Source organism: Mastigoproctus giganteus, chromosome 13, assembly GCF_048544385.1.
Source record: "Mastigoproctus giganteus isolate SK-2022 chromosome 13, ASM4854438v1, whole genome shotgun sequence".
Lineage (NCBI taxonomy): Eukaryota > Metazoa > Arthropoda > Arachnida > Uropygi > Thelyphonidae > Mastigoproctus > Mastigoproctus giganteus.
In genome coordinates, this window is record NC_143587.1 from 92,243,396 (window position 1) to 92,269,865 (window position 26,470).

General features: G+C 35.7%; 1 protein-coding gene across 4 annotated transcripts in view; it reads left to right on the forward strand.

Moving 5' to 3' along the window:
• The window catches only part of LOC150076258 (solute carrier family 41 member 1-like), a 192,990-nt gene that overhangs the window by 24,529 nt on the left and 141,991 nt on the right, over window positions 1–26,470 (forward strand). For 2 of the 4 annotated variants that reach the window (XM_090387762.1, XM_090387761.1), the window contains exons 2-3: window positions 8,325–8,409; window positions 25,419–25,880. In XM_090387762.1, coding sequence (XP_090243888.1) covers window positions 25,440–25,880 — 441 coding nt within the window. In that variant the 5' untranslated portion in view covers window positions 8,325–8,409; window positions 25,419–25,439. The remainder of the gene's footprint in view (window positions 1–8,324; window positions 8,410–25,418; window positions 25,881–26,470) is intronic. The other 2 variants (XM_090387763.1, XM_090387760.1) reach the window with 1 other exon arrangement.

Here is a 26,470-nt window from a genome sequence, read left to right on the forward strand (position 1 = left end):
CAGATTGTGTTTAATTATTCTTGTAGAGATGGAATTATTCCTACTCATTCTAAAGTAGTGGAGAAATCAATTAACCCCGAACTCAGCTATATAGAAAACTTCCATCTGATAAATGATCGCCAGTATGGATTCCGTCAGTGCCGATCCACTGGTGATATTCTTGCTTTATGTTATTACTCTATGGACAAATTCAGTGGAAAAGTTTGGTGAAACTAAAGCAGTTGCTCTTGACATTTCAAAGGCTTTTGATCGTGTTGGGCTTTCTTCTAAATAAGCTTCCATCATATGGTTTGCCAAGTGTTTTTTTGTAATTAGGTATCCAGTTTTCTCTCTGACCATTCACTGCAGGTTATGGTAGATGGCTCTCTGTCTTCTAACTTCTCCACTAATGCTGGTGTTCCCCAGGGTTCAACCTTAGCTGCCAATGTGCCATTAAAAACCAAATCAACCAACCAACCCCAGGGTTCAGTTCTTTCCCCTACTCTTTTCTTCTTATATATTAATGACCTTCCATTGACCAGAAATCCTATTCATGGTTTTGCTGATGATAACACATTGCATTCTCCCTTCCAGTTTGAGAAATCTTGCTCTGCTCAACAGCTTTGACTTCTCAAATATCCACTACCAACTCCTTAAAAGCTAATATCCGGTTACTTTTCCAGTGGAGCAAAGATAACTTAGTTGATTTCAATCCCTCTAAAACTTAGTCCTGTCTTATATCTCGCAAAAAAGTATTCTTCTGTTCCTATGTTTATCTTCAATGACACTCCGATTTCTAGGCAGGATCATATATTATCCTGACTTCTAATCTCTATTTTTTCCTCTGCATCTAAAAAATTGGATTTTTCTCTTTTGCTCTCTGCATTACTTTTCTTCCAAGCAGCTGTTTGCTCTCTACAAATCTCAAATCCACCCTACCATAGAATATTGTTCCCACATCTGAGGTGGTGCTCCCAAAACTTCTCTCAGGCTTCTAGATTCTATTGAAAAGAGGACATTTAGGTTAATTAATGACTCATCTCTAACAGAGTCTCTCCACTCTCTGTCTCATAGACATTCTACTTCTGCTGCATGCCTTTTCTATAGATACTTTCTTTTGAACTGGCTTCTATAATTCCTGCTATCTCTTTCAAAGCAGTCTGAACATGTGCTGTTACCAGTCAACATCCTTTTACTGGCCAACTTCAAACTAACGCAACCAACTTTTCTTCTTCCTTGTTTATTCATTCAACTTCCATTTTCTGGAACAACCTTCCTTCTATGTATTTCCTAAAAATACAGTCTACAGAAGTTCAATTCTAATGTCAACAAATATCTTCTTTCATCTTCTCAACCTCCAACCCATGCATGGTACTAAGTACTATAGGTTCTAAATATCTCTGATGTTTGGGCTTTTCATAAAAAAAAAAGGTGTCTAATTTAATGTTAAATGATTTTCCTGTAAAGAATGGGGATATTATGAGTGAGAATCAGTATAGACTAACTGGACCAACAATGTAGAAGGAAATTTTAATACAGTGAATTCTTGTTCTTGTAATTTCAAAGGGACTAGCTGCAGTGAGTACTATAAGCAGGAAATCATTATAAAAGGGCCCCCCTCCACTTAACAGAATTGATTGTGGAACCAGAAGAAAAGAGCACTAAAAGCAGGATAGTACCTTAAGTGGGAGTGTTATAACTGGAGTATTCTGTGTAGGATGGATTCCGTTTTTTAGAGGTGAGGTGGGGAATAACCAGGTGGAACTGAACTAGAGCATGCCTGCCTGGAGAAAGAAAACAGCATATTACTGATCAGTTATATCTTTCAGAATTCAAAGGCACTTACTGTTATTCATTTCATAAAGTATAAAACTAATTTCATTATTTCTGCCATTCCCAAGAACCTATCTGAAAGCTCTGTTGTAATATTAAGGAATCAAAAGGGCTGGTACATTTGGAATTTTGTGTAGGAATGAGAGGACGGAATTTGATATGTTTTCATCATGTGGTTGGAAACCTGCTTGAACAAAGTGAATATTGTTAGGAGTTTTGTATGCCACAATGTGGAAAGTAGATTAAAACTTTTAAGACTATGTTGAACTGTATTATGAATATGACTTAATAACCCTGGACATCATGGCATGCAACAAAACCATCTAAATTATGTCATTAAAATAAGATCTTTGCCAGATGGCCTGGTATGGAAAATGTTATATACCAAAATGAGAAAATAGGTACTGAACAAGACCAACAACTAAGAGAGCAAGCATTACACTGAAAGGACAGAATTCATGGGATACCTGGTTTCTGGACAATGCAACACTGTCACTAGTGGACGAACCCATCGCTTGGCAGGTATATAGGTTCACTGCATTCACGTAGATGGTAATTCCATGTCAGTATGGACAAACGTCGTGAGTTAACTGACTTTGAAAGAGGGAAGATAGTAGTAGGTGCCTGGCGCATGGGCTACTTGGAGATGGTACAGAAATTGCATTATCCCTGTTCAACAGTATCAAGAGTGTATCGGGAATATGCCGTTTCTGGAATAACATCTCATCGTGGACAGTGCTGTGAGCAGAGAAAAGTGGTGGATGAATGTGGCCATCGACATCTGTCTTGTATTGTTTCAGCCAACCGGAGAGCGACAGTGGCACACTGCTGACTTCAACAAGGGAGGTGTCAGAAATGTCTCCACGAAGACCATCAGGCAATCGTTAGCCACAATAGGTTATGGGAGCCACTCACCCACCAGAGCCCCACTGCTAACACCACAACAAAAGACTCTACACCTCAACTAGGTGAAGGAACATCAGCACTGGACCTTAGATGATTGTAGACGGGTCTCTTGGTCCGATGAGTCCCGTTTCCAGTTATTTTGAGCAGACAGGAGTTATTTCGAGTGGACAGGATATAGATCTTGCCATCATACTTATCATAGACTTAGTGGAGATATCCCAAGCTAGCAAGAACAGTGTTATGAGGGAATTTTTTGTTGGAGACACTGGAATCTTTGATATATGTCAAAAAGAGCTGTTATTGACAATATAAACATCATAGCAGGCTATGTATATCCTCTTATACATAGTAACCTTCTGTACTCCACTGGTGATGACAATATCCAGTAGGAAAATGTGCTATACCAGGTTATCCTACCTGCATTGTTAGAAGTGATCCCAAGGACATGACAGCTGATCCTACTTTTCTGGATGAAGTCATCACTTCTCAACCTTAATAGAGCATTTATGGGATAGATTGGAAGGAGTATTGTATCATCCTGCATCTTCCGTTTACCATCCGAGAATTGAACAATATTATTCTACATGTATTTTTACTTTGTCTTTTGTCCATTTGCCTGGAATGTTCTGGAGATTAATGGAAATCCTTCAATGTTATGGCTATATTCTTGTTCACAGTGTGATTGTGTTTTTAAAAAGATTGATGCTATATGTTTTATTTCCTTCTTCATTTCTAATAACATTAAAAACAAATAAAAATAGTGACCTTTTTGAGCACCCTGTATTTCATTATATGTAACCATAAACCATTGGTTTAAAAATGTTTTGCAGCCTTGACTAATATATATTAAAATAAGGCTAAACTTGTTATATCAAATGGTGGAACTGAACTAGAAAAAACAGGTTCTGATTACAGAAAGAAGTACTGACATTCCTCTATTTAGTAGTGACTGAATGTTGATTGGAAATCATGTGCTTTACAATTTGCGGACCACAGTATATGGGAAAGGTTGTGTTTTCCTTTTGAGTCGAGAATGTCACTTTGCTATTAGCTACTTTTAAAAGATGGACATCCTAAGTTCAAGATCTGTGAAGATGGTGAAAGTGTGCTTAAATATTGTCAAAAGCACCATACTTGATTTCCAAAGAAGTTAAGAGTTTTTCCTATAACCACCTACCTATCCACTTAGACGTTTGATTTTTAATTATAACAAAATACTATAAGAAAAATATCTAGAAACAGCAAGGGCTGAAACAATACTTTCTATTGCCATAGTGTGGAGAGTAGAGGCTGTGCAGTGCAACATATATTATTATTATTAGCCGTATGGTGCAAGGAAGCCAGAGGCTTTTACTGCACCAGCCAAAAAAAAAAATTGAGTTATCCTGAGAGAGAGAGAGAGAGAGAGAGAGAGAGAGAGAGTCAGAAGTAGAAAAAGAAGAATGATGACATCCAGCTCAGGACCCCTTGGTGTGCCAAGCCTGTACTCACCAAATATGAGCCCCTGGGGTTCTTTAACCAGAGACTCGCATTATTTTCCCTAGAACAGAAGTTCAACTAACAGGGCTGTGTAATTACTCATTTCGCCTTTTGATCTAACTTTGTGAAGTGGGGTTACATTTGCACATCTCCAGTCCATAGGGACTTCTACTGAATTCAAAGATGTTTTCATAATTATGACTGAGCTTTTGATATAATTTGATAGACCCAATCCATCACAGATGCCCTTTCAAGTTATGCTACAACAATTTCTCTTCCACTTTCCTCTCAGCCATCACAAAATTATTTTGCTGCCTGGTGGATTTTTATTAACTTCTGGGATTTCCCTCCCTAAAGAACATATGAATGTAAATACAAAATACCTATTCAGTTTGTCAGAAACCTGAGCAGGATCATCAACAGTTAAATCATCGAAATCAAGTGGACCAATGTGATTCAACCCCTTCCTTCTACTGTTAATATAAGTAAAGCAGTCTTTGTTGCTTTTCTTGGCATTCTTTGCCAGAAAGAATGCCAGAGAATGCCATTCTCTGCCTTAGCTTGCCTAAACTCCTTTGTGACTCAATTACAGACTAGTTTATATCTGCCATAGGCTTCTATATCACCTGATAATTTATAAATTGCCCCGTGTATTTTTCTTCTCCGTCACGTCTCATCAATTCATCTGACATCCATTAAGTCTAAGCTTGGAACTTTCCTGACTGCTTCCCATTTACAATTTGATGTTGGTAACATCATCAGATGGTCACAATGTATAGAATTTAAAAACTGAGACCAATAAATTCACCCTTACTAAAGCAAAATCCCTTCCTCTAATCCTTCGTAGTAGTTACTTCTTTAAGTTAATCTTACATTAACACACTGTGATCACTAAATATTGCATTATATGCACTAAAAAAACAGGTCAAATATGCATCAAAATGCTAATATATGCACTATAATTTTTACTTTTATTACTCATTTATTGAAATTAATTGAACTACACTTTCTTTGTATTCAACGTGTTAAAGTAAATAAAACCGTTCCTGAAAAGTTTTAACACCTTTTTTAAAAGTTTTCCCTTTCAAATTCATACCTGGAACAATTTTTGTTACAATACACAATAATATATTTCTCAAAGTGGCCCATTGTAAATTTGTGGTATTTATTGTCCAAGATCATTTTATATGCAGAGAATGACCTTTCTATGGAAGTGATTGGTGTATTTAAAAAATATGAGATTTTGAAGCGTCTACTTCAAATGGAAGTTCATTTTCTTTCATATTAATAAATTCATTGTTTTCCTTAAAGTGTGAAACCTTGAGTTCTTTTCTAACACATTATTGTATTTTTGGAACTTTAGAACCCACATTTAAAGTTTGGTTATACAACTAGGTAACCAGCTGAAATGGGCCTGGATGAACAATAAATGTTTTCTAGCCAAAGAATCAGAAAGCACTACCAACAGCCGCTGAATGTGTGATATCTAAGGAATCAACAAATTATTTTATAGAATAAAGTTTTTAGCATAAAATGATGCTGACTGTAACCATATTCCCCATCTTGTGGAACAGGATCAGGCGGGAGAGGAAGACTAGGCAGTATATTTCTTTATGTTGCTAATCCCAAGGGCCTTTTGACAAAATCTTTTTAATACTAGAAATAAGTTTGTTAATTTCACCAAAATTCTCCTGAATTGCCTCTGGCAAGCTATGTTAGCCATGGGCTGAGCAAGTAAAATGGATTAGGTTTGGATAGAAAACTTGTAATGCAAAAGTGGCATTTACCATATACAAAGTAGTCACTAATAAAAATAGATTTCCACTATAGGTTGATTCTGCCCATAATAACAGCTACAAGTCAATATGGACGTGATGGTACTGCATCTCATTTTCCACTCATAAAATGTGCAATAGCTTATTACCAGTGAAAAACCAAGCTTCTTGATTTTATTTGGCATTTTCCCATATGCTATCCAAGAAATTACTTCTTTAAAATAGTTCATTTTGTAGACCAAAGGTTTTTTTTTTGTGTGATGAAAATTATATTCTTAATGTACTATTGGGTACATAAATTTTCTTTCCACTATTAAACATATAGGTCTATCTAGTTATACTGGTTTGATTTTTATACATTTGTGGATTACTTGGAAGAACTAGTTAAATTAAGAGGTCAGGGATTCACAATTAAAATCAGTGAATAATTACACCAAGCAACAATGAAAAATTGAGAAATATGGTAGAATTCAGTATATTTTTTAACATTGATTTTGAATTTTACCTCTATTTTTTCCCTAGAAACTTCAGTTTTCAAGGTATTTTGTTTTGTTTTTGCATATTTAAATTTTGGTCTACCTTTTCAGGTTAGTTATTGTGAGGTTGTAGAGTCAAAAATTTCTAGATCTTGTTGCAATGGTCAGATTCTAGACTATTCAATTCCCCCACCTGATCCCTGCATGATTTAAATAATCAGTTAGGTTTTGTTCTGTGTGCAATGATTACACAAAATTTCACAATCTATATCTCACAGTGCCCCTGTTAAAGAAAGCACATTAACTTTATTTTGGCTGCAAATTAGGTGATCAGGACAAGAAGTAAGCTCTTCATATATGCTACACTATTTGTGCTTTGTGTCTCAGAAGATTGTTAAAATATATAGTATCTTTTTGAACTGGAAGATTGGAAATGTTTTTTGGGCAACAGTAGAGCAGTCAATTATAAAATTTTCATCGGATTTTATTCCAAAATTTCAGTTGCAGTGTCTGTAAACATATGTTTCCTCCATTCCCATTTAGACATTTTCTCAGATAACCTTGGATATTTAGTGATGAACGTTTTCATCAAGTTATTACTGTCATGGAGAAATGTTACCAAAGTATGTGGAAACCAAGTATGCTGGCAGACTATTGCTGGAAATTGATCAGAGAGATTTCTGCCATTACAAAAAAGAAAGCAAATGAAAAAAAAAAAAAAATGTATTTTTACACCATTTATTGTAATACTTAAAATTTTATTAAGCATAACATACATTCTTGTCTAAATTTGTGAGTGCTAGGCATTATCAGATTTCAAATTTTGGATTCAGTTCATCAAAATATGAGATGTATCATATTTCCGGGAAGGAAAAAAATCAGGTGTTTAAATTTGGCATCCAGTGTTATTAACACAGGACAGACATGATCACAGAGGAACCTTGGTAGGCAATACTTGGCTACATCACGTTCATTGAAAACAGAGATAGTGTCACTTTGCTCCTCATAATTATCATTTACATCTGCAGAATCAGTTATGTCTGTGATGGATGGAAAATAGAATTTCACATGTCCTACTATAAATCACAGTAAAAATTTTAAAGATCCTATCCTATTAGAGGAGTGTTGAAAAAGAGCAAAAGCTAATTTTAAATGAATGACAGGAACTTGAGGTCCCCCCCCCATTATGTTTTGTTGTTTGTGATATTGTTGTTATAAATTTTAGAGATATTAATATTTGTAGCCAGTTTTTTATTTTATTTTTTACTACACCTCAACTTTATGGAAAGGCTTATGACATAGTGGTGCTCAAACTGTGGTCTGTAGATCCTAGCTGTGCAGACAAATCTGTTGGGGTATATGAAAATGATTGCTCATTATGTGCCCCACGAATGAGTTACGTAGTAAAAAGATATGTGCTTACCCTTCACTAATTCTGAGAAGTAACTTGTTAGAGACCTTTTTTCTCTAGCATTTTTGAAAGCAGACCACATACAGCAATATTTGTTTTTAATTTTATTTTTTTAAATATGTGTAATTTGAAATGTGGTACATCAGGAATATATTTGTTTCTTGATCACAATTTTTTATTATTGAGAGCAATAAAACAAAATTTATTATGTAGTATGACAGTAAAGTTAAAGTCAAAAGGGATCTGGGACAAAAACATCTGCATGACATTGACCTAGCACATTAATGATGTCTTTCAATTGTGGGAAGCTCCACCCTCTGCCTGATATAACAAATTTGCCAAAATAAATAACTAGACTTTAATTTAATTGTACTTTGCTCTTGTTTAATTTTTTTAATTCCCAGCATGTTTCCCATATTGCATTTTGCTTTTTTTTTTCTTTTTTTTTTTTTTTTTTTTTTGCAGGTTTACTGTGTAATGATATTTATAACTTCTGTTTTTGATTTCTGACTTCATACTGGAATGATGAGTTTTAGTCCACTAACAGAAAGTAAGTATCTGACTGCACTTTTGCTGATTTTTGTGGTATTCAAATATTTTAATATTGTTAAGCAGATTTAGAAAATTAACAAAATTTATTTAAAACATTTAGTTTCTATAGCATTGTCTACTTTGATGCAGCAAATGTACTCTAATTTGTAATGTATATGAGGCACTAGTGACAATCTGTTTCCTTCAGAAAACAAATTGTAACTTTAGTGGTTACATGTTCACAAATATTGAAATTTTATGTGGCTATAACTGAACTTTCTTTCATTAGTCCTAGATAAACATGGTTGAAAGATGATGATATATACAAAATCCTGCATTAAAAAAAAAAAAAACAGTATTTATAAACAATAGAAGTATTGTTGATTACTCTGAAGGTGGAGGCATGAAGGGAAAGTTATCTAAGTTAAATGAAGAATTAAATTTACTTTTTGTTAAATGCATTTTATTTTACTACTGTAAAATAGTAGGGCTGCATGGAACACAAATGCAACCCTTCTTGACTAACAAGTTTTTTTTAGAAAAAATACCCCATGTTAGTCAAGACTAATACAGGATTTTAAAAAAACAGTTCCAGCAGAGTTTCAGCAACATAAAACAGTCAACCTTTGTTTAGGAACTTTGTAACCAGAAGCACTCCATTTAGTTTCACAGGCTAACGTTTTGTTTGGTAAACACTTCCAAAACAAATTGGTTTCAACAGGATTGAAAATTTGTTCTGGCATAAGACCTTCCTCTTTAAGAATTGCTGAAATAGGCACTTAAATTTATCTGTTTAATTTGTTTAATTCCATGTCATTGTTTAAATCTTGCCAACCAGAAGTACATTAAATCCTTGGGAATCCCTGAGCGGTGCAAATTATCCCAGTAACTGGATTCCCTTGTGCCCTTTTGATTAAACCATATAACAATCGCTTTATCCAGTTCATTGTATATTGATTTTCATTTTGATATACCACCAGCACTATCTGAAACTCCAGCAAATCCAATTAATTTAACTTTATTCTTTATTAAATCTCATACAGTTTTTCACCAACATCGCACTGTTTCATTAAAGTACACTCCAGTACCACCTTTATCATGTTTATTGATGAATTCAAGTTTTTGTTGTATTGAAAGAACAATTCTTTTATTTTTAACATTAGCATTAGCAGAGGAATATGATGCAAGCTTATACAGCATCAAGCAAAAAAAAAAAAAAAAAACCCCACCTTCCCATTTCACCCATCCATTCGCTCCAAATGTTTGTCTAGTTCTGCCTTGAATTTATTTAAGCTGTCAACTTCTACGACAGATGAAAGTTTGTTCCAGCAATCAACCACCCACTGGCTAAAGGCAAACTTCTGCACATCTATTCTACAACTGTTGAATTTGAATTTCAGTTTGAATCTATGTCCCCTCAGGTGATTAATCTGGGCAAGAGAAAGAATTCCATCAGCATTGAGCATGCTCAAACCATTCAAGGATTTATACACTTCAGTCAGATTACCTCGCAGGTGCCTACTCTCCAAACACTGTAATTTGCAAAACTTAAGCCTTTCTTAGTAAGAGCAACCCTTTGTTCCATTCATTAATTTTGTTGCCCTTCTCTGTACTCATTCCAGCAGCTCTACATCCTTCTTGAAATGAGGCCTCCAAACCTGTATACACTACTTAAGGTGTGGCCTGCTCATGTTACCATGATGAGTAACTTTAAAACTTTTGAAATAAGCACAAACAAAATACATGTACTTACTGAATAATTGCAACTCAAAAGTGTGCCCACCAACTTAACACACACTAACTGATGAACAGTGAATATGTACCTGTTTGTATGCACATACGCCTAAGGACCGAAGGCATCCCTAGGAAAAGCATTGTTCAGTAGACTGCCAAGTGGCAGATTAAGGGCTCTTGGGATCCTAAGTGGTATTTTTTTAAAAAAATATTTAAATTTAAAAATAAATTATTGTAAGTAGGTACTGTAATTGATTTTTTCAGACGTTTAAGTCGATTTTTTTCCCTATCTCCCGGTTAATCCGCAACCTGAATAAACTGCTCCCAGATGATTGGGAGTATACTGCATCAGTTTTTTTATTATTTATTTATTTAGTCCCATTTTGACAATAACTCAATCTCCTTCAGTTAATTTAGCGAAACTAAAATTCAATCACACCACACGAAACAGTTGGAAACTATCTTATTTGTGAGAGTTTCCTTTTTTTCCCTTTAATTGCTTCAGAAAGGTCTAATAGTTTTTTAATTTTACCATCAGAAAAGCCTTTATGAGATCTTGACAGCAGGTCTAAATACTTTAATATTTAGTTGTGGACTAATGTTATTAGTGGAGTCCCAAGGAGTTCGGTGTTGGGTCCACTGTTGTTTTGTATTTATCAATGATATTGATGAAGGTATATTAGGCTTAGTGTCGAAGTTTGCAGATGATACAAAGGTTGGTAGGGTTGTTAATGACAATAACGGCAGTGTGCTACTGCAACAGGATCTAGAAAATTTGCGCAGATGGGCTGAGAAGTGGCAACTGAAGTTTAACCTTGACAAATGCAAAGCACTGCATATGGGTAGAAGTAACCCCAGAGAAACGTATCAACTGTGTGGTACTGCACTTAAGGTGGTAGAAAATGAAAAAGACTTCGGAGTAATTGTGCAGTCAGATATGAAGTTTTCTGAGTAATGCAGACAGGCTGCCAGGGCAGGTCATGGGGTTTTGTCAGTGATATATAGGAATTTTGCTAGCAGGGAGAAGAAGGTGATTGTCCCTCTGTATAAGGGAATGCTCAGGCCATGCCTTGAGTACTGCGTACAGGTCTTGAGGCCTCATTTTAGGAAGGATGTAGATTTGCTTGAGCGTGTACAGAGAAGGGCAACAAGATTGGTAAGGGGAATGAAGGGATCCTCTTTCCAAGAGAGGCTTAAGTTCTGCAAATTGCAGTGGCTGGAGACTAGGCACCTGTGCAGTGATCTGATTAAGGTGTATAAGTCCTTGAATGGGTTGAGTAAGCTGAATTCTGAAGGGATCCTTCCACTTGTTCAGATTACGAACCTAAGGGGGCATAAATTCAAATTAAGGAAAGACAGATGTAGAATAGATGTGCGGAAATTTGCCTTTAGCCAGTAGGTGGTTAATTGCTGGAACAAACTTCCATCTGTTGTTGTTGTGGAAGTTGATAGGTTAAATAAATTTAAGGAGGAATTGGACAACATTTAGAAGGAATGGGTGTGTGAATTTTTTATTTTTTGGCTGATGCTGCATAAGCTCATACACTTGCTTTCTTGCATCACATGCCACTACTACTAATAGAGAGTATAAGTTACTTTGTTATTTCTACTCTGAAAAAACACCACCACCTGCTGTTAACAGTTGAATATAAATATCAGTAACATCACTTAATTTTTCAGATCATTTATATGAAGCATAAATGGATAGCAGTACAGTGGAAAAACAAATTTTATAATTGGAAATGTTGACAATACCAGTTTCCATAACAGACTTGACAAAAAAAAAAAACACCGACTGCTTCTTAACAATTAAATTTAAACATTGATTTAGTTTTTCAGATTGTTTATATGAAAGTGTAAATGGGTGGAAATATAATAATTGAGCCAGACCCTGGGAAAACTATTTCCTAAATGCTGATAGTTGCACCAGTTGAGACATTGAGACTTGAAGAAGACAAAAAAAAAACACTGCCTTCTGTTTACAATCGAATATGAACATAGATTTAGTTTTTCAGATTCTTTATATGAAGTATAAATAGATGGCACTACAATAATTGAGTACAGCTGAAAGACAAATTTTATAATTGAAAATGCCAATATAACATCTGACTGAAAGAGTACTGAAAAAAATAATGCTACCTGTAATTAACAATTGAATTGAAATGATTTAGCTTTCAGATTACAGCAACTTTGACATGATGTACTTCTTCATACTACGGTTTCAGATATATCACACGTATGATCACATTCTCCCAAAACTAATTATTAAAAAAAAGAAAAAAAGTAGCATGTTCAAAGAACTAGCAATTTTATATAGGAAACCAGAAAAAGTGAATACTATATACAGTGAAACTTCCCTTTAACGGACAGCTATGGGGAATGAGAATTTGTCCGTTAGAGAGAAGTGTCCGCTAACAAGAAGTCTGAGGGAGAAAAAAAAAAGAAAGAAAGAAAAATCGTTAAACGTTTAATGTAAAATTAAATTAAAATATATACAGATTTTGAACAATATTTTTGTAAATAATATACAATTACATATACAAGAAGATAAAGAAAAATCGTTAAACGGTTAATGTAAAATTAAATTAAATTACATACAGATTTTGCACAATATTTTTGTAAATAATACATACAACTGTGCTATGCATATTATGACTTTATCTTAAGAAAAATACATACAGTAATTACTTATTTTCTTCTGCACCTTCTTCCGGCTGATAATTTTGTTTTCAACATTTCTTTGGAGTGAAGAAACCATTGAAAGTCCTTCAGTATCTTCTTCAGCGGCGAAAAACTTTTTTAAACGATTGATTTGTATGAGCACTTCTTCTATTTTCATCGGTGGTTCGTCGTTAATATGTTCTTCGACAGAATGACCTCCTTCCATTTCTTCATCCTCATGAGGAACTTCTTGAAAAATATCGATGATAATGTCGTTTATATCTAGAGCACCATCTTCTGTAGTGAGGTTTGAGTCTATATCTTTGTAGCCAGGGCCACTTGTAGCGGAAGTATCGTACATTATCAATAGATGTTGAAGTTCTTGTTGTTCTTGGTGCTCCACATTGCTGTTCACAACTTCAATTTTTGCGTTTGAGAAGCCAGACTTTACAAAACAGTTCACGACAGTTTGTTTTCTAATTGCGTTTACTGAAGAGAAAATCCATTGAATCTCATCTAGGATGCTGAGTTTCTTTGCAAGGTCACTCGCACATGTTACACCGTTCGTGTTTGCAACGAGATGTCTTAAAACACGTTTTCTGTAGTGAAGTTTAAAATTTTTTATTATCCCTTGATCCAAGGGCTGACACTCTACAGATGTGTTTGGTGGCAGAAAAACGATTTGAATGTTGGACAATTCAATGTGCGGGTGAGATGCAGCATTATCCATGAAAAGAATAATTTTTGACGAATCATGTTTTGGTTAAAGTGACTTATCCATTCGCTCATGATATCTCGTGTCATCCACGCTTTTTTATTAGACTTCCAGTCAACATTCAAAAGATTCAACTTTATGCCCTTGAAACAACGAGGATTTTGTGGTTTTCCTATAACAAGAGGTTGTTCAAAGTCTCCCAGCATATTTATACACAATAGTACAGTCAAGCGTTCCTTAGAAATTTTTCTGCCCTGGCACTTTTCGTTTTTTAGACTCATTGTTTTTTCAGGAAGAGCTTTAAAAAACAACCCTGTTTCATCACAGTTGTAAATATCCTTAGCTTCAAAATCACGACATAAATCTTCCAATTTGACGGTTCACTCTGTTACAACCCCAGTATCAACAGATCCACCTTCACCACTTAACGGTTTTCCAAGAAATTTTATGCCGAGTTTTGAACTTGTCTAGCCATCCCACAGAAGCTTTGAACTCAATTTACTCCCATAAATTTCGCAACCTCCAAAGCCTTTCCCCTAATAATAGGCCCATTAATGGGAATTTTTTTTAGCACGTGCGCGACAAAACCACTCATACGTAACATTGTCAATTTGAAGTCCAACAGTTTTCGGGAATGATTTTTGAACCTGATCATTTCCGTGTTGCCAAAATTGTTTGAGCAGTTCATTTTTTTCCCTTTAAATGTCGCTTACCTGTGTCTTCCCGATTTTAAAATTTGCAGCGAGATAGCGAACACTATTTTTTTGCAGATCATACGCATTAATGAGTTCGACTTTATCTTTTAAATGTTTACGAGAAGACATTGTGCACTTCACACACGACACCGAACAAAACTGAAAACTCAAACTCAAAAGACGAAAGGCCGACCATTCCCCCGACTTTTCAGCCCATCTACCTGATTTCTCCATGTCTTATTGGAGTAGCATATCCTGATTACTGTAATTAATCACCATGCCAGCCTTTGTAGCATTTCCAAACTTAGATATTTGATATACCTTCCTCAGTATTATTAATAATTATTGAAAACAGTAAGGAGCCCAACACTGAACTATGGGAAACTCCACTGATATTAATCTATGAAGAGCAACGGCATTAATAACCCTGACTCTGACCACTCAACATAGCATTAGCTTTCTCCCAATGCTCTAGTCTGTACAGCAGTAATTCATGTGTAACAGTATCAAAATCTTTAGTGAAATGTAAGTGGAAAGTATTGGAAAGTATTTTTTGCATCTGATTCCTTTGTGATTACCTCAAAGGAGCTAATCAGATTGGTCAGATAAGGTCTTCACTTAACAAATCCATGCTGATTATATAATTGTGTTCCTGTCAAGATGATTATGCATGCAGTTGGTAGGATTGCTCTCCTCCCCACACCTGGTGAAAAAGACCTGAATTCAAGTCCTGTCAATGATATGAGGAAATTTTATGGGCCTTTTTCACAACATAGCTGAGTTATTGGTCTCAGCCAGGGTTAGCATGATTTTCTCCTGGAAACTCTGGGTTTTTTTGTCCAGCAAACAAAATCAACCTCAGAACACATGCAATTTACAGACGGTATACACAGAGCAATGAAGTCGTTGATGCTCCTAAAACCCTACTACAATAACAACAACAGATCATGCATCACTTCTTTAACCATTGATTGACTATTACTTCCAATGGCACAGAAGTTAAGCTTGCAGATCGATAATTACTCACTTCCCCTCTGATCTGCCATTTTGAATAGGATAGACCAGGAGTGGTTTGACTTTCCTCCAGCATGCCACATATGCTGAAAATGCATTGTGAGCTACCTATGGGCTGGTCCAGGAAATTACAGAATCAGTATCCCCTGCCAATCAGTACTTGGTGTGCTATAAAATGTTTCCAAGAACTATGTAAAAGAATTTTATGCCTAAGTGCTTATAATAAAAAAAAAAGATGTTTAGAAAATAAATGTAATGTTGGTTAATGAATAAGTGATTCAACTTCACAGAATGTTGTGAGAAACTCGCTTGTCTGTCATGCTGAAACACAGGTAATAATTTCTGTTAATAAGAGGGGAATTTAAACTGCACATTAGTGCTTTTCAAACTTTTTTGATACCAACATAATACACACACACCAAAAATAATTTGACACCTTGTCCAGAATTTTGTAATTATTCAACACTCTAATCCTTTTGTTGATGTTAAATGCAATGATAGAACCTCCTTTAGTTTGGCCAAAACATGTAAACAAGGGTAAGGAAGAGGGAAGATGTGCATTACCAGGTTCAAGCTTAATCAAGGCTATTTGTAATTGAATTATTAGCTTTCAGAGAACAAACAAAAGAGAAAGAATATGTCCAGAGCTCACTGATAATGTCCAAGTATATGAAGAAATAAATGTCATAAAATTTTAATGTATTGCTCAATAAATGTAATTTCATCCTGATTTCCTTTCATTGCATATATTGTGTTACATTATGGTTCCCTTGTTTTCATTTCATTCAAGGGCATCTCCTATGACTCTATAGTCTGCTGCAATGACCTCTGCAAACATGCTACAAGTGATAAGATCCTGATCCATTGGAGAATTGTCCCCTTCAATTGGTACCAAAACTCAAAGCATTCTCACTAATATGAGTTTGCTTTGCTGCTCTAATATGGGTCCTGATTTTATTAAAATGTAAATTTAAAGGGGTATAGCATTATGCTAACATTATGATTCTAAAAAATGCAAATATGATCAGAACACAGTTTTCTCAGCACTATTCCTAGTTTCTACAGCAGCATACATATATTAGGCCAGAAAAGTACATTGTGTTACATTATGTACATTAGTGTAATTACATCATTTCTGCATGCAGCCAACTAATAAGTAATTAAAAATTGGCATAATTTAAGTGTATCTCATATTGTGAATACCTTCACGAGTTACCATGATATTGCACTACCTCAAATAAGTAACGCTTCACCATAGGGGGAGACTATTGTTATTTATTCTCGGCAGATACCACTACCCATATGGCACCATTTCGAAGCTTATTGGCTTCTCATCCGGTAGGTGCCCTGATGTTGCAATGATGACAACCCAGTTGCGAAGTATAACTGCACAATATGAGAGATGCCTGATGGTGTAAAGTAATCTAACTTTTTGTTGTGTTACATTATAAAATTATGTTATGTATTGTTTTATGGCATTAATTATATACCTGTGGAATTGTAAAAAATATGTCTTATATCATGATTATATCAATACAGTTGAACATAATGGCTACACTAAACATAGTATACTATTCCTCAAATACAATGATATAAATGATTGCATAATATAAACTAGTGGACTACAAGAAGAAAATTGTAGAACTGCAATAATAATACTCATCACAATCATCTGTGATGAGTATTATTATTCAATAATATATGAGTGTTATCCAATCTGTTACATCCAGTAGGGCTACAGGCAGAGGTGTGCTGCCAATTTGTTAATAAGAGATTCACTAGATCTCCAATTAGGCACAGATAACTAAGTTAATTTCAATCCTTCTAAAACTCAGTCACTGTCTTATCTTTCAAAAAAAGGATTCTTTTGCTCCTACGCTTATCTTCGATGATACTCAAATTTCTAGACGAGATCACATATCTCTATTAGGGATTACCCCGACTTCTAATCTCGCTTGGCATAAGCACATCACAAATATTGCTTCCTCTGCATCTAAAAAACTGGGTTTTCTCTTTCGCTCTCAGCATTACTTTCCTTCCAAACATCTGTTCATTCTGTGTAAATCGCAAATCCGCCCTACCATGAAATATATGTTCCATGGTAGGGTGGATTGTTCTGACATTGGGAGCGGTGTCCCATTAACCTCTCTGCTTCTAGATGACATTCAAAAGAGATAGTCAGGGTAATTAATGCTCTATCTCTTACAGTCTCTCTCTCTCTCTCCACTCTGTCTCACAGACTTGCAGTTTCTGTTGCATGCATTTTCCTTGGTTACTTCCAGGGCACTTCTTCTGAATTGGCTTCTAAAATTCCCCACTCTCCCTTCCTCCCTCCCAAACCAGTCTGAGCACATGTCACAACCAGTCAACATCCATTTACTGTCCAAATTCAAACTCAAAGAAACAACTTTTGTTCCTCATTTATCCCTTCAACTTAACGTTTTCTGGAACAACCCCCCCTCTTTTGCACATATTTCCTGAAAATTACAATCTTCAGAAATTCAAGTCTGATGTCAACAAGTATCTTCTTTCATCTTCTCAACCTTTAAGCTATGCATGGTCCAAAGTACTGTAGGTTCTAATACCTTTTGTGTTTGGAGTTTCATAAAAAGACAAAACCACTCCAGAAGAATTTCAGCTAAGGTTCATCCCTATTTAAAGTATTCTTTTAAATTTTATTGGACAAATTTTTTAAAATAAAAAACTCATATAATTCCCAAAATTTAACACGGGTTTAAGTGTTAAACTCACCACACTCCTGGGTACACTTCATTGTAGTAGCACAATTCAGATCTTCTGGATTAACATCCTTCCATTCATTGTTTTCTTTTCTGCTTTCCTATTTTCTGTTATATTGTCGATATAGGTATTCCCCGGCTTAAGTAATACTTGACTTACGGAAATTCGGCTTTACATAAGTTTTTGCTGTCCAGTGCAAATTTAAAAAAAATCGTAGAAATGTATTTTGTATCCCGTAGAAATAAATGGAGGTATAGTGAAAATATCGTAATGTGAATCCAATAACACAGAAATATTCACTATATAACTAAGCTATTTATCTCTAAACAGACATTTTTATAATGGAGCACTACCTTTTTATCATTATCATATGTTCCATTATAAGAATCAATTTTGAATGGCTTTGTTGATATTTTTCTAAAGAACGTTTCTGTAGGTCACGACCATAAAACAATTTGCACTTTCCAGTTTATTGGGCTTTTCTGTTAACGCAATCTATTATAAACGGGTAGTAAACTCAATCTTATTGCATTTGCGATAATCACGATAACTGGAATTCTGTGGGTTTTTATGTTACAGTATTATGGTGAAATGAGGTTCCCCTTTACTGAAATCTTCAATCATATAAAAAACAATAATAAATTTTCAGAATCTTCTCTTCATTCCTATTTACTTATTACAATGGAGAAGGGAAAGCTACCAATGGAAAATGCAAGTGGTGGCAGTGCTAGGAAACAAAACAAAATTGATTTAGAAATGAAGATGATTAAGAAGTATAAAGCAGGACAAAGTTTGTCATCTATTGCACAGGAATTAGGTCTCTCTGCTTCAACAGTGAATACTATTTTAAAGGCAATGTGCATATAAAAGAACATGTTAAAGGAACAATGCATTTAAGATCAACAGTGATCGCAAAACAGTGTTCAGATGCTATATCGAAGATGGAAAAGCTATTAATAATATTGACGGAAAATCAGATTCAGAAGCAAGTGCCCCTGAGTCTAATGGCCATTTAAGAAAAAGCAAGAAATATTTATGAAGACATTAAGGATAAGTACAGCGAACCCCAAGCAAGTTTGTGGCAAGCAACGGGTGGTTTAATAGGTTCAAGCATCGCATCGGTTTCCAAAACATTGAAGTATGCGGTGAAGTTGCCAGTGTCGATTTTGCAGCTGCAGACAAATTTTGTGATGTGTTGGGAAAAAACCCCTTCTAAATCTCCACAGCCCTCAACTTCTGCAGCGTCTTGCTTATCAGCTGGAGAGTTAATTCTGGCAACGATGCTCGAAAGGTAAAACTTGCTGACGTTAATGCGTCTCCTCTCTCTCTTTTTGTAATTTTATAATTTTGAAATTTTTGTAATTTTTCCTGTGCATGAGATAAAAAAATTGAATAAATAATTCTATTTACATGTTCGTTGAACATTTATTTTTTGCTTCAATCAATTTGAGTACACATAGTTGCGAGTGCTGCATAAGCATTTACGGAAATTCCGACTTACGTAAAGTTCCACGGAATGCAACCCTTACATAAGTCTGGGAGTGGCTGTACTAGCTGTTCTTCTAATTCTAGCTTTACTTGATCAGTCCACCTTCCTTTTTGTCTTCCTGTTATTATTGTTTATTTTTGCTTCAAATATCTATTAAGTCTTCCTATTGTCATCTTTTCTAAATTTCTTTAATGTTAGATGTTTCAAATTAATATTTAAAAGCATTTATGTACAAAATATTTATTTTTAAAAAACGTTAAATTATACAAAAAACTTGCACCACAGAGCCTGTCAAAACAGACATTTGTGCTACAGATTTATCACAGAGCCTGCACCAACAGAAACACACTATCCACGTGGGCTTACAGTGGACGGTTTTATGAACAAGCATGAGCTTGTTCATAAAACTCTCCACTGCAAGTCCAGGAATTTGCATGCAAAAGAGTTAATGAAAATGGAAAATTAGACAGAAATGAACAATAGAATAAGCAAAGCAAGAAGTACAGCAAGTTATACCAATTCGTTTAGAGCAAAATTAGCAAAACGACAAAAAACAGCCAGTTATAAACAGTTCTTTTAAATCTGTTTTAACATATAGAGCTGAGAGCTAGGCAAGAAATAGAGATTGATCAAAAGTTTGATTCTTCAGAAATGAGAATTTTAAGAAAAATAATTGGTACTAATGGATAGAGGTGCAATGGCAAGGCTATATTAAAAAGAAACAGTAAAAAAAAATCTTGGGGTGATAAAAATAAAATCAATGGTAAGTGAAACAGCAAATTTAAGATAGTATATACAGAGGGTACTAGGAAAGTTTTGCAATATGACGCAACAATGAATCATAGGAAGCTGCTTGTTGAGACATGTTCATACGTGCATAGTAGCTGCCGCGCCAAGTCGATGGGCTCAGTTATTCATTAGTAGTGAGAGTGTAAAGTGCTTGCGATGGCATCGTGGTCACAAAATGAGATAGGGACAGTTTTGCGGTATAATTTCGTGCGTGGTTTAACCATAGACCAGTGCTTAGAAGAAATGACTCTTGCTAGATGATGATTGTCCACATCGTACAACGATATTCAGATGGTATAGAGAATTCCAAAGGGGAAATTTCACTCTGGAGGATTCTGAGAGGCCGGGAAGGCCACGAACGTCAGTTACGGAGGAAAACTTACTGCTGTGAGGAAAATGCTTGACGAAAACAGGCGAGTGACCTACCAACAGATAGAGGATACTTTGGGCCTAAATGCACCAGCAATTCGTTTGATTCTGCAAGATCATTTGCACGTGAAGAAACTTTGTTCTCTCTGGGTGCCACATCAACTGTGACTGAAGAGCAGATGACACGACGTGTGACTTGGTGGCTGGAGATGTTAAAAAAGTTTGATAAGGGACAATCTCGGTACGTGAACAACATCGTGACAGGTGACGAGACTTGGCTGTACTATTACGATCTGCCGACCAAGGCCCAAAACAAAGTTTGGGTCTTTGATGATGACGACACACCCGTAATTGTCAGAAAATCCCGATCTGTAAAGAAGAAAATGATAGCTGTATTTTTCAAATCGAGTGGAATTGTGGAACGTGTCGTTTTGGACATGCAGAAGACAGTCACAGCTAAGTGGTATACTGAACAATGCCTGCCTAAAGTCATTGGATCTATGAAGAACCTGCGGCCAAAGTCAAGAATGGACACCTGGTACCTCCATCACGATAATGCTCCAGCTCACCACGCCAAAGCCTGCACCGAATATTTGACCACGACAGGACTGAAACTTCTCGAGCACCCTCCCTACAGTCCAGACCTTGCTCCCTGCGACTTTGCACTGTTCCCGCATGTGAAAATGAAGCTAAAAGGGAGGCGGTTTTCCAGTGATGAGGACCTTCTACGGGCTTGGGACAACGAGTGTGCTTTACTCCCTAGTGAAACTTGGCAGAACTGGTTTAAAGATTGGTTTCGGAGGATGGAGAGGTGTATTGAATGTAGAGGAAATTACTTTGAAAAAATTAAATAAACAAAGCTGTATTGCAAAACTTTCCTAGTACCCTTTGTACTATGCTGTTTCACTTACCTTTAAAATTGCTCTTATTTCAACTGAAACGTCTAACATTAAAGAAATTATTCCCCAAAAAAATTAGAATTTAAAAAAAAAAATAGTGAAAGAAATGCAGAAAAATCATGCAAGAATAAAAATGCTCAATTTTCAAATCACTTTAAATAAAAATATTTCACCTGTGTAGAGTTTAGAATCTGTTTGTTACTGATAGTCTAAAAGGCTTATGTATTATGGATGTTTTCTCTTCCACTTGTCAGTGACTATAAAATTAAAAATAAATTGTTTGCCTATTAATTTTTGGTTTTCGATTACATTCCTAATTCATTTCACAAATATACGTGGTCTCAATTCTAATCTCAGCAATGTCCATTTTCACTTGCAGTCTGCCAAACCCCATGTACTTTTTCTGACAGAATCTCAGCTATCGATTGATTCATCTACTGCTCATCTCAGTTCGCTGTATGATTCCTTTCGCCTCAAAGGTGATACTTGTCCATATGTCCGTCCCTGTCAGAGACTTGGTAATTTGGAATATCCTCTTTTTGATCTTCTCTGGCTTAAAATCTCTCTTACCTCATTGTGTCAAATTCATCTGGTGTATCTACTGTTCTCCCAACTTCACTAATCACTTGGAGCTCTTTGACTTCCTCTCTTTGCAACTTGACTTTCTCCAGTCCAACTTTCCTAACAGTGAGATAATTTTCCTTGGTGATTTTAATGTTTGCAACTCCAGCTGGCTTCCGTTTTCTAGTCACACCGACCCAGCAGGTCGAGATGCTGAGGCTTTTGCAATTACTAATGACCTTGCACAGATTGTTCATTTACCTACAAGAATACCGGACAGTCTTAACCATACAGCCAACACGCTTGATCTTTTTCTCACAAATAACCCTTCTAATTACACAGTCTAAGTGAGTGGTCCTTTAGGCACCTCAGATCACAACTTGGTGATTCTTTTCTCAAATGGAGCCTTTATGTCATGGCTATTCCCAACCTTGTATTGTTTGGCATTACAAGAATGCAAAATGGGATGACCTGTGAGATTTCTTTTCCTTGGTCAGATTACTGTTTCAAAACTTCTGATGTCATAGTTTGCTCAGATGTCAGTGAAATTATTCTTGTATGAATGGAATCCTTTATTCCACACTCCACTTTAAAATCTCATCCTTTATGTAAAGCTTGGTTTTCCAATAAATGTGCTAAGGCTGTTCAAAAGAAGAATGTTGCATATTGTAATTGGCTTGTTTCCAATTCTCCAGTTTTATTTTCTGCCTACACCAAAGCTCGCAACAATTGTAAAGCAGTCATTAATCAGTCCAAACTAGATTTTGAACAGGCTAAGAGTAGATAACTTGCTTCTTGCCCTAATGGTAGCCGAGCATTCTGGTCTCTGCCAAAGTTATTGGCCGCAACTTTTGTCCATCTCTGCTTCTACCTCTGTCAAAACCACATGGTTCTGTTATCACTTCGGCCAAGAATAAAGCTGACCTTCTAGCATCCCATTTTTCTTCCAGCTCATGTATTAATCATCTTGATAAAACACCTGCCACCATTCCCAACAGGCTTCATTCAATACCTCCTGTGGTATTCTGCCAAAAGGATGTCAGAAGGATTTTGACGAATTTTGAGCTAAGAAAGCTCCAGGTCCTGATGGTATTTCTGCACTTCTTCTCAAAACCTTTGATCCTGAACTTACTCCTGTTTTTGGCCACCCTTTTTCACTTTCTTATTCCAAAGGTGTTTTTCCTTCTGATTGGAAATTTCATATCCAGCCAGTTCCTAAAAAGGGTGACAAATCACCTCCATCCAATTATCATCCCATTGCAATTACTTCCACTCTTTCTAAAGTAATGGAGAAATCAATTAACTGCCAACTCTTAAACTACCTAGAAACCTTCTGTCTGATCAACGATCGCCAGTATGGATTCCGTCAGTGCCGATCCACTGGTGATATTCTGGCTTATGTTACCCATTTATGGACAAATTCAGTGGAAAGGTTCGGTGAAACACAAGCAGTTGCTCTTGACATCTCAAAGGCTTTCGATCATGTTTGGCATAAAGTCTTCCAAACAAGCTTCCATCTTATGGTTTGTCAACTGTTTTTTGTAATTAGTTATCCAGTTTTCTCTCTAATCGCTCACTGAGGGTGATGGTAGATGGCTCTGTTTTTTTTTTTTTTTTGTTTTTTTTTTATTTTAGGAGCATTAACAAATAAGGCCATATTGCTCTGGGGGTATGCAGTGGTCGTTCCCTGACCTTTCCGCATCCTCCGTATTTTGTGGTCACGGGCTCAAACCCTGGTCTAATCAAGACGCATGTGCTACGCACTGCTGCTCCTACCCACCTGGCTACGGAGGTGCATGTGGCTCTCTGTCTTCTAACTTCTCAACTAATGCTGGTGTTCCCCAAAGTTCAGTTCTTTCCCCCCACTCTTTTCCTCTTGTATATTAATGACCTTCTTCCATTGACTGGAAATCCTATCCATAGTTTTGCCGATGATAGCACATTGCATTCCACTTCCCATTTTGAGAAACCTTGTCCTGCTCAATGAGCTTCAACTTCTCGAATATCCACTACCAATTCCTTAAATGCCGATCTCTGGGTAATTCTCCAGAGAGGCAAAGATAGCTTAGTTGATTTCAATCCTTCTAAAACTCGGTCTTGTCTTATATCTTGCAAAGAGGATTATTCTACTGCTTTGCTTATTTTTGGTGACACTCCAATTTCTAGGCAAAATGATATATCTCTTTTGGGGATTACCCTGACTTCTAATCTCTCTTGGCACAAGCACATTACAAATATTTCTTCTTCTGCATCTAAAAAACTTGGTTTTCTCTTTTGCTCTCAGTGTTACTTTTGTTCTAAACAGCTGTTCACTCTGTACAAATTGCAAATTCCCCCTACCATGGAATATTGTTCCCACATCTGGGGCGGTGCCCCCAAAACCTCTCTCAGGCTTCTAGGTTCCATTCAGAAGAGGCAGTTAGGTTAATTAATGACTCCTCTCTAACAGAGTCTCTCCACTTGCTGTCTCATAGACGTATTGTTTCTGCTGTTTGCCTGCCTTTTCTACAGATACTTCCCTGGGCAATGTTCTTCTGAATTGGCTTCTATAATTCCCACTCTCTTTTTGAAAACAGTCCGAACACGTGCCGGCAATCATCCATTTACTGTCAAACTTCAAACTCACAGAACCAACTTTTCACTTCCTCGTTTATTCATTCGACTGCTGTTTTCTGGAACAACCTTTATACGTATTTGCTGAAAATTAGTCTACAGAAGTTCAAGTCTAATGTCAACAAATATCTTCTTTCATCTTCTCAACTTTCCAACACAAGCATGGTACTAAGTACTATAGGTTCTAATACCTCTCGTGTGTGGGGTTTTCATTAAAAAAAAAAAGAAAACTTAATTTTTAATCTTTAATAAAAATTAGTCCAACTAAAGTTTGTCAACAAAATTGTGAAAATAATAATAATTAATACTAAGTAACCACTCACTTGCAGTCTTGCAGTTGCACTTTAAAAAGAACATTGTCTTACGCTTTTCTTTTCTTCTTTTTTTTTGGTGCATTGATATTAAAGAATCATCCAAAGAATTCATTCAATTCAAACTGGGCAACCAAAGCTAATAGGCATGGTGTTTTTCTCCTGTTTCTGCTTTACATATCTTATAAATTATTTCAATTACTTGGAAACTCAGATAAAGGTAAATCAGAACCTCCTCTAGACAATTTGTGTATAAATGAAGATGTTATTTGAAACAAACTTCAAAGCACACTGCAAGAAGCCCCATACATGATAATTGTATATATACACCCATACACTTAAATTTTTAATTTGAAGAATTTTGAATGTTTTGTAAGATGATCTTTTTAATAAAACATTTTTAAATTAAGCATTAATTATTTATTTATTTTTCCTTCAGTGGCAGATAAACTGCCATATTATGGCAACCTTAAAAGATTGGAATACGTGTAAAGAAAAACCAGAATTACACCATCGCAGAATGGTACCTCGTGTCACTTCTGAAGGAGAGAGTCATCAGGATTCAGGAGAGGATAATCTACAGGAGAGTGGATTAAATAATCAAGTTGAATACAGTAGTGAAGGAGATGCTTTAATAGTACAAGTAATTGCAAAAGAAAAGGGAATGGGATCTTGGGTGTATGAAGAGGATGGATTACAAATGGAGATTTGTCAAGAACGCAATTCTTCTACCCCACTCCTAGATGGACATCTAAAAGATGATAGTGATGAGAGGCAAGAGAAGAAAATAAAAGAGGACGAAGAAGAGACCATGATGTCAGTAGCCTTTCAGGTTTTTATTCCATTTCTTATTGCAGGATTTGGTACTGTTGGTGCTGGACTTGTGTTGGACATTGTTCAGGTAATTTGTTTAGTAATAATAATGAACTAAGTACTAGTGTATAGAATTAATTTTTTCTGATTGCTTTGTAGAATTTTAGGACAGCTGTTAATTTAAAATTTGCTGACAAATTTATGTATACAAGTAGGCCTTATAACAATCAATACATCCTTAGAAAATAGGACACAAAACATTTTTCTGTTGAATAAACAGAGAATTAACAAAGGTATAAACGGAGAATGCATTCTTGTGGGATGCCATTTCAATATTTCTGTTTTTTCCGTATTGGTGTTAATTTGACTTTCTAACCTAAAAACATGCTTTAATTCAAGTTCAGATTTTTATAATTGGAATATCAACCTTAAAACTTTATTTTTTACTGCTTCAAAGGTTAACTTCTGTTGAAATAAGTATTAGGTGTCCAGAATGAATTAATATACTATATCATTGCAGTATCTGTGAACAAAATTGAATTGGTAAAAACTGCGATTTAATCAAATTGTGGCTGTCTTCAGTGCAGTTAACTTTCTTAGGTCACTGAACTAGACCACAAATGGTTAAAGATGTTCCATGACAAAAGTGAGAATGACTGTATGCTACTCTGAAGTTTG